At 37.2% G+C, this 15,164-nt stretch overlaps 1 protein-coding gene across 1 annotated transcript; it reads right to left on the reverse strand.

The window, feature by feature from the left end:
* Positions 1-297: 297 nt before the first annotated feature.
* Positions 298-14,473, reverse strand: LOC120334953 (alkaline phosphatase-like). Its single transcript, XM_039402468.2, has 11 exons — positions 14,328-14,473; positions 9,856-9,969; positions 9,539-9,660; positions 8,050-8,224; positions 6,940-7,115; positions 6,112-6,319; positions 4,567-4,719; positions 3,809-3,988; positions 2,860-3,036; positions 1,844-1,988; positions 298-1,096 (listed from the first exon to the last, which is right to left on the reverse strand). The coding sequence occupies exons 1-11, from the start codon at positions 14,389-14,391 to the stop codon at positions 835-837; spliced, it is 1,776 nt and encodes a 591-aa protein (XP_039258402.2). The 5' UTR covers positions 14,392-14,473; the 3' UTR covers positions 298-834.
* Positions 14,474-15,164: the final 691 nt, after the last annotated feature.

Consider the following 15,164-nt stretch of genomic DNA (forward strand, 5'->3'; position numbering starts at 1 on the left):
GAAGAGTCCATGAGGTAGAATTTAAACTACTTGAAGGACTAAAGTGGGCGGGGGTAGCCGGACGGATATCCGCCACTCGTCCGTCGCAACGACCTTTCAGCTTCCATCCTACATCAAACCAGCGTTAGCTTTTTAATTAAAAGAAAAGTATACACGCCGCTAGATCGTTAAGTCGACGGTCTCCGATCGCTATCTCTTTTTTTACTTGCTCGATACGAGGCTTGGAGCCCTCATGAAAACAGCATAAATAGGACACAAATATTCTAAACCCAACAAAGACTTCATGCTGAACAAACGTTTCATGTCAAAAATCTTTATTATTGAAATCTTCAAATAAATAGGTATTAAGGACAGTGGTGGGATTCAAAATTTTAGAAACGGGTTCTCCTTTGTATCGATCTCACTAACAACAGGTTCCTTCATTTCAGAAAATTACTATCTCACGGTCAAGAACTGGTTCTATAATTGCCAGAAGAACTGGTTCGCTCAAACCCGTTTAATCCCCTTGAATCCCACCACTGATTGAAGGTTTATAAAAATTATTTGTGGTTAACGATGTTGATATCACAGGTTATTGAGGATTTCGATTTGAAGTACAACGGTATCGCGAAGTTAACGACTCTCACGAAGAGATGCTGAAGTAGTATCATTGAAGTTAATGTAAAATTACCAATATAAGACAATAGAAATTGTAAATGTATTTGACAAGTGAGATTATAGAGGCAAAACCCTGATACATAGTTCAGTCAGTCTTTTACAGAAAATAAGATCTGAGGAGAGCTTTGTAGCAGTCAGTGAACACTGAGTAGAAGCGTGTAGGAAGCGAATTAGACATTATGGACGTGTAGATAACGGTACATCAGGTGCCTTGCCAGACTCTTTGTAGTTCGCCTTCCTTTTAGAATTCAATGAATTTCTGATTAATAGGAGCAGCAAAATGAATATTACAACACTTAGAATTATCAGAAAAATAAATTGAATACGCAAGGTGCTATTAGCAGTTGAAACAGATATGGAACTTCCGAGATATTCAATACGGCCTATGTCATCTTCCTTCATGCAGTGTCCTTGATCTGGTCCAACACAGGATGCATATCTGAAGGTAATATTGATAGGTAAATTTCTAAGCATCTAAAAGGCTCGATTGGAATTTTAATCATATCAACATACTTCTCTAAACGTTTGATTACTTAGGAACAACGGCCTCATTTCTGGTGATCTGTAAGGCCGGATGTCAGATAGTTGCGCGCTAGGGTAGAATACCGGTTGGTCAATTTAGATGCATGAATTGTGTTGTTCAAAATAATAATATATTGGATTAACGCATTTTTATTCACACAAGACCGCTTCATCATTCAGCGAACAACGCCACCTGTCTGGCGACAAGTGCAGTTTTAGGTATTCTGTGGCGTCTGCAGCTGCCGCAAAACCATGGCGGTATTTCCATACCATGGCCGATACGGCCAAACCTATGGCGACTGACTTTTTAGCTGCCACAACCAGACCAAGAATGGAAATAGTTTACTGATAGTTGTACCAGATTCTTGGCGAGCGCCTATAATGTGACGTATTTCTATATAACACCCCCATGATAACTTTAATCGCTTTTCTGGAAATCAGTCATTGTATTTAAACAAAATGGTAACAAAACTGTAGACTCCAAAAATGCATATTTTTTCTAATTCACAAAATATGGTAAATAAAACATTTTGCGTTCGCTTCATCGAAACTTTTAAGCTGTAATTACCGTTGGCGTAATTCTTCATTTTTCGATGACAAATAATGGAGTCGCTAATGAACCAAATACCGCATTTTTAAAGTTCTAGATTTAAAAATGTGTCACCTCATTACGTATGCAATGTAACTCTGCTCATGAACGCCATGAAACAAATGTGCCATCGGACCAGATGCAAAAATTGCTACGTCTTCTCCCCCGTGGGTTTCAGAATCCAGTGGAATTGCACTCTGCTGAAGATAATCCGGGGCAGCTGAAAATGAGCGGATAAAATTACAAAATTCTGGTTTTCAAAGTTTATAGTTTGTATCAAAAATAAGCTTTTGTTTTGATTAGATACCAGTTTAATGAAAGTCCAATAACAATAGTACCTCTTCGACACTTTTTTTTATCGATATAGTTAGTTATGTAATTCTGTATCGACACAGGGTGGCCCAAAAGTAGTTTACAGTTATTAAATATTCCACCCTATATATCTGCTTCTTGGTTTTTTGTTAAATGGCGTGTTTTACTATTCTCTATACTTCTTTTAATATTTTGTGGCCGAAATAAAATCCGCCATATTACGTCATTGCAACTTCGTAATTGAAAATAATATTTTTCCACTTGAGATGGATTTTTAATTAGAAATCTTTATTGAATTGACAGAGGAAAACCGATAAGACATCTCAGTCACATAAACAACTACGCCCTCTCGTCTCTTTACAAGCCGATGTCTGTTTATGGCTAAAAAGTTAATTTTTTCAGATGCATGGACTTGATGGTGGATGGAGCCGCACCGGACAGGCAGTTATGCTGACCACCAAGCGATTACGCGATATCACGCGGCCCACTTACGACCTCTCGTCTGGTTACCAGCCCATGTCTAGTTATGACTAACCAGTTATTCATTTCAGATGCACGGACTTGCTGGTTGATGAAGCCGCAACCGACAAGCGGTCACGTGAACTTCAATTTTCATTCAATGTTCGATGAAGCCGCAACCGACAAGCGGTCACGTGAACTTCAATTTTCATTCAATGTTCACAACTAGCTGTATTAATTAGTCAGTTTTTATATAGAAAATAATTACTTGTAATGTTATATCTAAATATTGTCGCCAACATCTTAATAAACAAACTTACTTGTGTTCACGTTAGTGAGATCTTCTCTTGAACTTCCATTCTTAATGATTGGCTCGTTATATCCCATCGCATTGACAAAATATTCGCCATGAAACCCTGGTCCATTGGCGTAGATCAATGTGGTATAGGGTTTGTTGTCTAACGCATTGACGGGGTTTGAAACGTCTGGTTGCAATCCTGAGATTACAAAAAAAATTGTTTGAAACAAGCATTGACTGGCAATGAAAAACAGCGAACTGCCAGTAGGGCTGGGCATTTTCAAATATTTGATGATTTCAGAATCGAATTAATTTTCGAATTGAATTTCGAATACTTAATATGTAGTTGTAGTTAGATATGTAGTTTTGTGACTGTTTTATTGTGATGGACACCTCAGACACATAAATTAGTAAAACACGTAATCTATAACGCAGACAACGTTCGCTGGGTGTTCGCTGGGTAAGGAACATGTTTCATCAATAACCCACTAGGAAGAAAAAGGCGAAATTGCTACTTTTTGATTTTAGCATATCAGTGGTACATGCAAAGCATCACTGTTAGGATATGTTATTATTGCCTTCGCTTTCGCGTGGAGGCTCGCGATTTGGCTTTCAGAAAACTGACATATAAAACGTGAGCATCAACCATTTCTGATACGCGGAAAGAATGGAAAAAAATTTCAGCTTTTATAGAATAAATCTGATACTGGATTAACGCATGTACTGTAGCAATACACCTAAATACATTAATGGGGTTAGCTAATGATAACTCTGAATTCGAGTATGAATTACTTTTGAGCAATCTGCAGTGCATATTACTACTGGGAGTCTACCATTTTTAAGAAAATTTGGTCAAAGCAAAGTCACATGCGGTCATTCTGAAATAAAGAAGACTGGTATATGAGCAAAGTTGCGGGAGACCACAGAGGTAGCAAGGGTTACTGAGACTATCTGATATTTGTTTCGTTTACCAAATATATTATTTCCCCGAATTGACTTTCCACCAATAGTAAACACGTGACTATGATCTGCCGTCACAATAATCATTGTGTCTTCTTGTGACGTCATACGGAGTGCTTCTGCAATGGCATTGTCAAACGCAACGACGTCATGGAGAGAAAGGTACGCGTTGCCTGAGTGATGACCGTGGTCTGAAACAAGGAATGAAGTATGTTAATTATTAGGCACGAAGTAGACATATGCATCGTTTTGCTGCTAAGTTGTTGTGGGGCCTCGAAAAATCTCTTTCAACTGGTCGATTTCAAATTTCGGTAGACAGCCATGTTTAAAATCTATTACCTTCATTCATTTAATTTCAAATCTTTTCTATACTAAAGTTCAGTTTGTTGGCGCTTTGTGCTAAGCGTTAAAGCACGTATATTCTGATCACACTTAAACCGCGCGGATTTGCAAGCTCTAAACCCGCGATAAGATTTCAGAACTCAAATGGTGTTTCGCGGGACCGGTACGACGTTTTATACCACCAGTCGCATCAATGACCAGCTATACGATACCCGACAGGACTGGTAACCGGATTAGTCGTGGTATACCCTGATTAATTCTCATCGTCAATTCCTTTGCCGGGATGACTATAAAAATCCCATCCTAATTTTAGTAAAATTCATGGACATTCGGTACAATTCTGTCAATGCGGTGACCGAATAAATCATTTGGGTCCATTTCCCCGAGCGTACACTCCGTGTTATAGTTTTGTACGTGAAAAACTTACCAATTCTCCCTCCTTCTACCAATAGAAAGTACCCTTTATCGTTTTTCTGTAACATTTGAATCGCCTTTGACGTCATTTCTGCTATCGAAGGCTCTCCTTCGCCATCTTTTGATCGTTCAGCATCGTAGTGCATATCTGATGGCTCAAATAGACCTTTAGACGTAATACATCAGTATCAAATATATAAAATGGATAAATTAATTAGTATTTATTACCCAAATCCAGGATCTCGACCTCTAATTCTATAAATTAACTATTCCAAAAAACTATCCGGCCCGACAACCGTGATTTGCCATACGATTACCCTCATCAGCTTCCCCTCCCCCGGAATGATTATGAAAATTGATCCTAATAAAAGTAGATCACCCAACATAATAATATTTTTCGAAGAGATGTATCGAGCCTCATCAAGAAATTCGCGATACCAACTGTAGCAGAATTGAGCGAATGTAAAATTATAAAGATTTAAACCTTTTTTAAGTTCTTGATGAATTAAAAACCTCTTAAAAAACTACAAATTTCGGTCTTACCAGAGTATGTGAACCAAGATGGCGGACATAAGAACCTAGTATGTGTAATAGGTTGGGGTTAGGCCAGAATTTTATTTCAAGTTCCCTTATTTTAGTTCTTTTACGGGTTCGGAGACTAGCCAAGTGACACCAGTAGTATTTGTACCGGAAAATTATGGTCTAACCCTAAACTGGTATACACATATTATGTTCCGGTGTCCACCATCATAGTCCACATACTCTAATTTCATCTTGATACTAAAGTGTAGTTCATGCCATTGATAGTTGATTATGCCATATAGTGCGTAACTTGATTGATCTCAGCACCAGAGTACCGTGGCTAATTGTAAGTAGAATATTACCGTAATGCCTCATTCTCGAAATTTAACAGTGTTGGTGAAGCTCGGGTTGGGATCAAGTTGCCATTTATCGAAGACTAAAAGGGATTCGAGTCATCTGAATAAAATGGCTCAAACTGGTCATCAAGTGACCACCAGTCAAGTTTAACCCAGTGATAGACTCGAGGGAAATTCTAAAGTATGCGCACCAAGATGTCGCATAACCTGAACCCTAACCTGGTACACAACCTGAGTTCATTTTGTGCGCCTTCTTGGTGTGCTTACTTCAGGAGGTCCGACTCGAGACTTGGACTAGGGAAAAACTTCGAGTTCAGCGGTGTGGCGCATCGTGCTAAGTGTTGGGAATACGTTCGCCACATTAACTTTGATTACCCTGTGTGGATTTGCGGGGTCGAATCATACAGGGTTAGTTATGTGCGAGAGAATTGCTGTACTTCTCGCCGCCGCAGGGTAGTTCACGTGACCGCTGATCGGTTACGGCTACCTCCACCATCAAGTCCCTGCATCTGAAAACAAATAACTGGCTAACTCATTCCATATCCGACATGGACTGATAATCGGACGTATGGTCGTGGTTCGTCAAATGATGAAACCGTTTTTCCCCACCACAAAAAAAGTATGTAAATGCTATTTTTCTAACTTCGACTCATCAATGATACTCAGTGAATTTTTTTTACCAAGTAGCCGATCTGTTGATTCAACATCAACGTCATCGAATTCCTTCTTGTTCCACACAAACTTTGGTTCGAACCCTGACGACGTCATCTTGTTTTTCCACATTTGAATCAAGTCTTTTCCGTCCTTTCTGCTGTTTGACATTTTCGGATATTCGTAATCTGTCGTGTTCTCTGGTTGCATGTATTTACGACCACCACCCAAAGCAACCTAAGAATGTCAATGAAGATGTTAATTCTCGAAGACAAAACTTATTTTGAAATTTCCGAAACTGTATTACACGCTCACAATTCCAAAGGCTCTATAGGAGTATACTGATGCGTATTGGCACCTCTATAAAAACCATCTCTAAAGAAAAATCAGTGGCGTAAAAAATTGGAAAACTTCCCTTGTTTTGTTATAGAATGGGTGCAGAAGAGCATCTCCCCAGATACAGTTACTCATGAAGTGGATTATCACAATGATGGATATCTAAGATGGTGTCCAAATCCAGTCCAGTGTAGTAGGCCTACTTTTATTTTAAGCTGAGAAAACTAGCGAAAGAGTGCCGAATTCTGAATCACTACTACTGATAAAACTATCCGTCAAAGCGCAACAAATATCCCTGCTCTCTCTAATTGCATGTTGCATGGAAGTATATTTCCAGTCATAGACTGGACCAATATGTCATAATCTCTCACGGAAGATACAGTTCAAAAGACTCAGTACTGTAATTTAGTTTTCTCAGTTCAACTGGAAGTAATTCTCTGGACTGAGTTTGTGATAATCAACTTCATGAGGTAGTGCTTTTTTGTGTTCAATAAAACAAGCTAAGAATATTTATCTCTTACCGTTATCATATCGGAAGCTTCATAAAATTGCAATGCAATATCTTTGCAGCCGTTTTGTTTTGCTTCTTCTGTTAAATCAGCATCACCGTACCACTCCCTGTTTGGTGCGTGAGCATAGGTCGCTCCTGGAGTGGCGTGTTGAATACGAGTTGTTGTAACGACGCCAGCCGATTTACCTGAATATCAAAATAACTAAGATTATTGGAGAAGATACTACATATGGTCTAGAAACCTGATATAACAAATGAACAATAGAGTTGAAGCTATTTAAGAGGCAATTTACTTCGCAAATGGCCCACAGTGAAGTGTCACCGGCGTCATTTAATTTTGCATTGTCTTAAATTGCTTGCCAAGATATTTGTAGTCTATAATTGTTTAACACGTGTTTGTGCAAACACTTCTTCGCCTACCCATCAAACACCCGACTGAAGGGCTCACCGGTCAGACTTGCAAACTTCCGATCGTATAGCAAGAGGAATATAAATAAAAATACCACAATTTTTCGCAAAACCGAGAAGCTGATATAGGGTGGAATATTTATTAACTGTAACCTACTTTTAGGCCTCCCTTGACTTTTATTAAACTGGTATCTAATCAAAAATCTTGAGAGCCAAAGATGCGCAATATTTTTTATCAACTATTTCTGAAGATTGTAGGGGAAATGCTACACATAAGATGCTTTCTTTAGCAATTTGCGCCGTGAAATTTCCCCCAAACAAAACTAAACATTTTAATCGATCTTTGTATATTGTTATATGTTTTAGAATTGCTTAGGAATTTTCTGTCTAGAATTTTACAGACTATTTTTTTTAAGTAGGGACTGGTGTTGACACATCCACAATCCTTTGCTTAATAAATATAAATACCTGCGGTGCTCCCGAAGTATGCGAACCAAGATGGCGGACATCGGAACGTAACATGGGTAACAGGTTAGGGTTAGGCGATAATTTTAGTCCAATTTACCTTATTTTAGTCCTATTATCAGTTTGAAGACTAGCCAAGAGCCTTCCGTAGTATTTATACCTAAAATTATGGCCTAACCCTAACCTAGTACACATATTACATTCCGATGTCCGCCATCTTGGTTCGCATACTTCGGGAGCCCCATACCTGCTTTATACGAATCAACAAGAACCGATTCGACACCGTTTCCTTTCGTACTTTCACAGTTGTCATACACAGTCGCAGCATTTACACCAAGTGTGTACCAGTTTGACTTCACACCACATAAAAATGCCGTTGCAGTCGCAGCTGAGTCTGATACTTGAGCATTGGCCGAATACGTCTAAAATATTGTTACACAAAAAGATGGGTTTTTTCTAAATACAATTTAACGATGGTGGTACTCTATAGCCTAAGCACCGGTAATAAGCGTTAGGGAGGCACGAGGAACTTTTGTGACATTTATCAAAGACAAGTGACTTGAATCTTCTGACTGAAATGATTCGTACTCAATTAAACGCCAGTGATATTTAGATCAGTGATGGACTCAAGGCAACAAAATTCGAAAACTAGGTGGGAGATAAAATAGATTAGTGATGACCATACCCGAATACTGGGCTATTCATTTAATGAAATATTTCAAAGCGCAGTTTCACTTTTGGGACCTCCAGAAGTATGTGCACCAAGATGGCGCTTAACCTGAAGATAGTATGTGTACCAGGTTAGGGTTCAGGTTTTGCGCCATCTTGGTGCACATACTTCGGAAGCGTCCACCTTTGTGCGAATAAACAGCACATGCAGAAATATATAAACTCATAGACTAGAAGTGAATAATCTGAGTGAAGTGACTCGGCCCGGCTGGCTCTTTACTAGCGGATTGGGGTTGAGAGACTTCCAGTTAGGGGAAAAGCGTCCTTCTGCATAACTGATGGACCCGTCGATTTTAAATTATTGTACTTAAAAATGGAAGTCGTCGCCAGAAGGCTATTACATATATTTTTCTCTCAAATTTTCTCTAAATCCTATGAGATCCGATATTTCACCCAAATTTTCTTGATTTGTGAACATTGTTTTTTTTTTTTCATTAGACGTGACCGCTTACGCCACTGCTGTCCTTGGTTTTATTTATCTATATCAGTGGTTCCCAAACTTCCAGTCAATTACGACCCACTTAACGATTTACTATGGCCCGCCGAATTTAAGTGACGTAGTTAACACTTAATGTTTTATTGTGATCTACATACCGCCAATTGTTACGTCATTTTCACAGATTAAGCACGTGCATATTCGTACAATTTAGTTGCGTATCTTAATTATCGGTACCGATATTGACCCCTTGCGGGAGGCCCTCTTTCCTGACCCGCAAATACCCTTCCGTTTCTAATTATGGCTCGCGGTCAATCAACTTTGGGAAACACTGATCTATATGCTCTACCTTCTTATAAAAATTGTTTTCAGTTATATTTGATGCTTCAATATTTTTGCATGATTTACACAAGTTGGTAAAGAGCAATTTGAAAAACAATGAATTGGTTTCTGCGGGACTAACTGCTTATTCTTCTTCTAATCTTTTGTGTCGGCGGATCCGTATGCATATAAAGCAAGGATGCCGTAGCAAAAGTAAAGATAACTGACTTGTGGAAAACAATAGTCTTACTTTACTGAGGGCTGCATGAGGCAACGTCTCCATTGTTAGCTTTGTTTCTTCGCCGCTCTCACCCCGGAGTTGGCCTTTCAATATTCTTCCGGCAGTAACAGTGGATATTCCCATACCATCGCCTGCAACAATCGTAGGAAAACTATGTCGAGTTTGTTAAAATTCTGACGGAAAAGACAAATCCGATCCGAGATTCTACAAGGTTTCTTGAAGTCCAACTACACGTAAGGCAGACTATGTTATTCAACATCTTATTGGTGCGATTATTGCAATAGTATCGCACCGAAATTGCAAAATAAAAAATTCTAGCAACTCACCTAGAAATATTATGACGTTTTTAGCAACATTTGTGTTGAGTCTTTGAGCATCTAATGCGGCTTCCAATTCTTTTTTTGCATTGTCTTTCCAAAACGATGGTTTCTTCTCTGCTTCTGAAAAGTGAGTAGCGTAATTTTATAAGTCAGAAGGAAGTTATATTTTTACATACCAAAAATACGAAAGTATAAACAATGAGATAAAATAAAAATAATTGTATTTCAGCGTGGAGGGAGACGCGATAAACCAGTAATGATTATCGTCATCGAGAAGCGTCATCAATACAATATATTTTCGACAACGTCACACTAACAAAAAAAAAATGTACGAGCAAAAGAAACTAAAGCTAGATTGCATTAGTTAGTTTCTAACATGGCTTAATTAATTAAGTGCTCGTAATTTCATTTTTCTCGTGAAAAAAAGTTTATCTTTGTGATTTAGTTTAAATATGTTTGCTTGATGAAGTCTTACCTTGGTCAGACAAAACGTTACAGAACTACATTTTTGTTAGAGACATGGGTAATGGAGAAATGCACGGAAACAATTATTTTCATGTTTTTTTTTTCTACTACCGTTATAGGAATTGAGTTCAGGTATTCGTGTATATCGCCGGATGAGAACAGAAGGGGCCTAAGTCACATTTTTGGAAAATTCACTTTTTTCAATATTTTGGGGTTTTGAGCCCACAAATTTTTAGTAGTAGGACTAAGGCCCATTCTGTTAACTTCTACAAAATATTATAGTCCTTAAGTCCAGCTAAAATTTTTATTATTGAGAAATTCAGGATTTCAAGAATACCACCTTGTAGAGCATGGCTCAAAACCCCAAAATATTGAAAAAATTTAGTCCTAAGTTCCAATATGATGGGCATGAACTCAGAAATGAAATGTCCAAAATTTACATCCCTAAAACTTTGTTCAGTGCAATTTAGGTCTAAGTCATCTTGTTTTACCTTGCATTCCATACAAAAAATTTCAGAAGTTGTTGAGAACAGAACGGGTCTAAATACTTCCAAAAAATATTGATTACGAAGATATTCTCATCCACATTACAATAACCAGAACTCAGGATTTCACTAAGTGTAAATATCCAGAAATACAAAAATAAAAAAAATTCCAAATTGTTTTTTGCGTTTTTCTCAAAACTCAAAATTGTGACTTAGGCCTGTTCTGTTCTTATCTGGCAATATGTTTAGATCGCTTTGAACTCCGTAGTTCATACCTCGTCATTATTACATTGTTGTTCTTGCCACTTATTATTATCAAGCAACAATGCATCCGTATCAGTGCGCTTGTTACTTGATTAAGTTGATTAAGTTTGGCCATACTCAATCAATGTTTTTTCTGAACATTCGCACCAAAATATTTTTATCATAACATTTAATTTCTGTATTTCGACATTTTTGTTGGCGAATGAGTGCTCTTATTTAAAGACACAATTTGGATTATTTTAAATAAGCTTTCACGACAACTGTCTTAGCCAACGAGCGCATACTGTTACAATTTAGGTTGTTTTTTGGGGAATGAAAGCTGACCTTTACCCCACAACTATTCTTTTTCATCATTATCGTCGTGTAAAAATTAAAAGGTGAACGACTCATTTTGTTAGGATTATATAAATTAGTGAAGTGTTCGAAAACCGTAAATTTCAATTTATCATATTCATTTATTTTATTTTTTAGCCAACGAGCTCGTAGATTTTCAGGTCACTAAATTTAGAATATGTTGCCCTTTATATCCCGGAACTTTTATTTTTTATTTTACTTGTAAAAAATATGTGAACGTCCCACCATCCATCATATTTACATGTCATGACTACAATCATTTTCTGTAATTAAAATTCTTACGTTGTCATGCGTAACATGATCAAATGGTCATTTTACGACATGCTCTACTGATCAGTAGCCTGATTAATGCATCCATCAAGTCTGTCCATTCGATTTTATTTAAAAAAACTAAATTATGTTATTGTTCATATAAAAGCTTCACAATTCGTATATTTTCGGTCAAAAATTGCAAAGTGGTAAAGCTCCTGAATGATGCTCCATTTTCGGACAAAAAGTGGACCTGTGCGTTGTTTTGCTGAATTGTTATTATTAAATGGCTTTCTCCAGAAATAATCTGCTAATCGTTCAGCACCTATGAGCCTGACGAAAATTCCTCAAAATTGAAATCGTCGATAAAGTACAGGATGCCCCGGAATAAATGAAACTCATCAATACGAGGGCTTTGCATTTTCGAATACCTGATAATTTCAGAATCGAATCGAATATTTTTTTGAATCGAATCTCGAATACTTGGGAAATATAAAATTGTGTGTAATTTTCTTATTGTATTAGGTCCTCCAGACACATAAATTAATGAAAACATATAATAAATTCTTCAGGCTGATTTCTGAGCGTTCCCACACAAGAAAAAATACGTTTTTATCAATAACTCACTACAGAAAAGAGTCATATGTCAAAATTGCGTTGAAAAAATATGACTTCATTAAAAAGAATTGAGAAAGTTACCTCGGCCATTGGCGGAATGAAAAAAAAACAAGATGGCGGCGATTCGAAATTTTGCTCTGAATTGATTCGAATGCTTTACTATTCGATTCGAAATGCCCAGCCCTAATTAATACGATTACCGATTTTGTGAGTTTCATTTATTTTGGGACACCCTGCGTATCGATTCGATCGTCATTTGATTGTTACCCAGATCCAACGCTATTTTGGTAGCAGCCGCTGTTCTAGGGGTGCTAAGCATGCTGTGATTTGCTTGTGAAAGAATAAGTTCAAAAATTGGAATTGGAATTAATTTCGCGGGACAGGGTTAAAATTGCGACTAATAGGTCGCCATGACGATCTCGGCTGTATACTCTGGCGTCTCTGGGTTGTAAATTCGTTTCCCATCAGGCGGACAAGCCTCGTATCAGTCTTGAAAGCACATAATTTTCGTCAACTGTACAATATTGTTAACCGTCGGCCTAATTTTTCAATTGTCAACCCTCTAAATTTTTCTATAGACCAAATTTTAAAAAAAAAAACCTTCTCAATGGCTTGTTGGCTCAAAACTGAAAGGCTCAAAAGATGTCGTAATAAGCCGGTTGTGCAAGTTGATCCCATTACACAATTCCAGCTTCGAATTTCTTCAGTGTTCTGCGAGGTGAGATAAAAAGCGTGGGCGAAAAAAAGAGTTTGACAAACGCTGTTTTAATCCAACCTAATTTAGGTTAGTAAATATTTTATTTTACGATAATAATATGGGCATAGTTTTGAAACGGAATTGCTTTATACATATTTCCACTGGGGCTTCATATCTTCGATACAACAAGTATGACTTCAGTCGATTTTGGCGGTAAAGTTTTAGAGAGCCGCAAATGTCAATTTTTGAAAGATGCTCATAAGTTAACTAAAAATGCTCTGAAAGTTATATTGCAATGAAGAACTGCAACCGGGTGGACGGCCAATGAAGAATCCCGTTACGACTTACCTAAAACCTATCAGTGAATTGTGTAAATGAAAACATATCGTACGGCTTTAATCACACTGCTCTTTCTTCAGTTATGGTATATACAGTTGCATGCGAGTTAACATAACTAACATTTTTAACAGTTATTTGCTGTGAAAAACCGCTGACATTTCTAGGTTCAAGTTTATCTCAATTTTGACGTCACACAATCAGCCGAAGACGAAAATATTACAAAAAACTCATAAACAAAATCGTATGTAAATCGCACCACACAATTACCGCATTCAACCGATAAGTTATGATTTATGGATTAATATATAGGTTATGGTTGCCGTAGGGAATAACCAAGTCCAAATCAAAGTAATTTGACATAGATTTAAATGCGCCCATATTTATAAAACGGTATGATGCATTTATAATACTGTTGTAATGATGATAGGGATGTCATGTTTTGATTCAATAATTGAGGCCATTTCCGCTACGTACTATGCGACTACCTTTTTATACGAGTATAAACATGTTATTTATGAAAGGATTCATTCTAACTAACGCTTTTCACATACAAAGTTGTAGGACCAGAATCTTCCAAGTATTTATTACAGCACCGCCGTGATCTAGCCTGCGATTCCAGAATAGAAATTCGAAAAGAGTGACCCAAAAATAACATAACCCTCAAATTTACTAATTATTCCTACGAAAACGAAGATAATTTAGACTTGAACTTCTTTTTGTATATGATTGTATCTAAACGTTTTGTTATTCTGAGATTTAGAATATTTTCCAAATGACCTGTATGCCGTTCTTTTAGGGAGGGGGTCACCATGTGCAACGCTCTACTCTCCAATGGCATGACAAAAAATCATTATACATATATAAAGTTTACTAATATATTACACGTACCACCTTTGGAAATAAATGGTGTGGGTACCCCTTTTAAAAAAAAAATAGAAGGGGTACCCCCTCTTCGAAAAAAATAAAGCAGGTACCCCCTATTATAAAATGAACAATTGAAAGCTTACCTATATCACGTTTTCCAGATACGATACTGATGAAAAGCAAAACTTGGTAAAGTAATAAATACATATTATTTACAGTCTGTAAATTAACAATAAATGGAAATCGTTACAAAAGAAAATACGATACGATCAACTACTACGTACTATATTAACAGTGAATAGTCGAACTACACTACACAAATCAGCGGCAAGAAATGTCTTCATGATCGGACCTTTGAAACGAGTTCGGCGATATTTTGTTGGTGTTGTATTCGGAGTCGTAATTCTAAATTTCCCGGAGTTGTATGGTCAAAATTGTAAAACTCAAAATTTCAGACGTAGGAATGTTAATTTTTATCTGAAACTATAAATCGGCAAACATTAACGCTATTTTAGTCAAAATTTCGGTCCTCCCAAAGTATGTGAACCAACCGGGGCACTCGAGGGTTAACGATAGAAGAAAGATCGTGAACATTTGCTCTATATTCATTGATATACGATTGTTGAAAGTCGAGTCCGGTTCCTCGCACAGAATCGTACTTTTCTGACTAACTCATAGTCGAATCAAACTTTGTTCCGACGTCACATGCCTTTTTTCTGAGTACAGCCGAGTGATAAACTGTCACCTACCTGTCTACCACTATGATATCTAATTTAACATTCTTTGAGTCTTTTAGTATAATTGTATAATCTAATCTAAAATTTTTATATTCAATTCTTCGTTCTGTTTACATAAGTCACACTCAATACCTTATCGCTCACTTGACTACACTTGTAAATAATGACTCGGATGATCTTTTTAACGAAGATTAGCCGATCGCCTATTATGGGCTATATATATATAGTTTCAATTCTCCCATA

This window comes from Styela clava, chromosome 1 (genome assembly GCF_964204865.1).
Source record: "Styela clava chromosome 1, kaStyClav1.hap1.2, whole genome shotgun sequence".
Classification (NCBI taxonomy): domain Eukaryota; kingdom Metazoa; phylum Chordata; class Ascidiacea; order Stolidobranchia; family Styelidae; genus Styela; species Styela clava.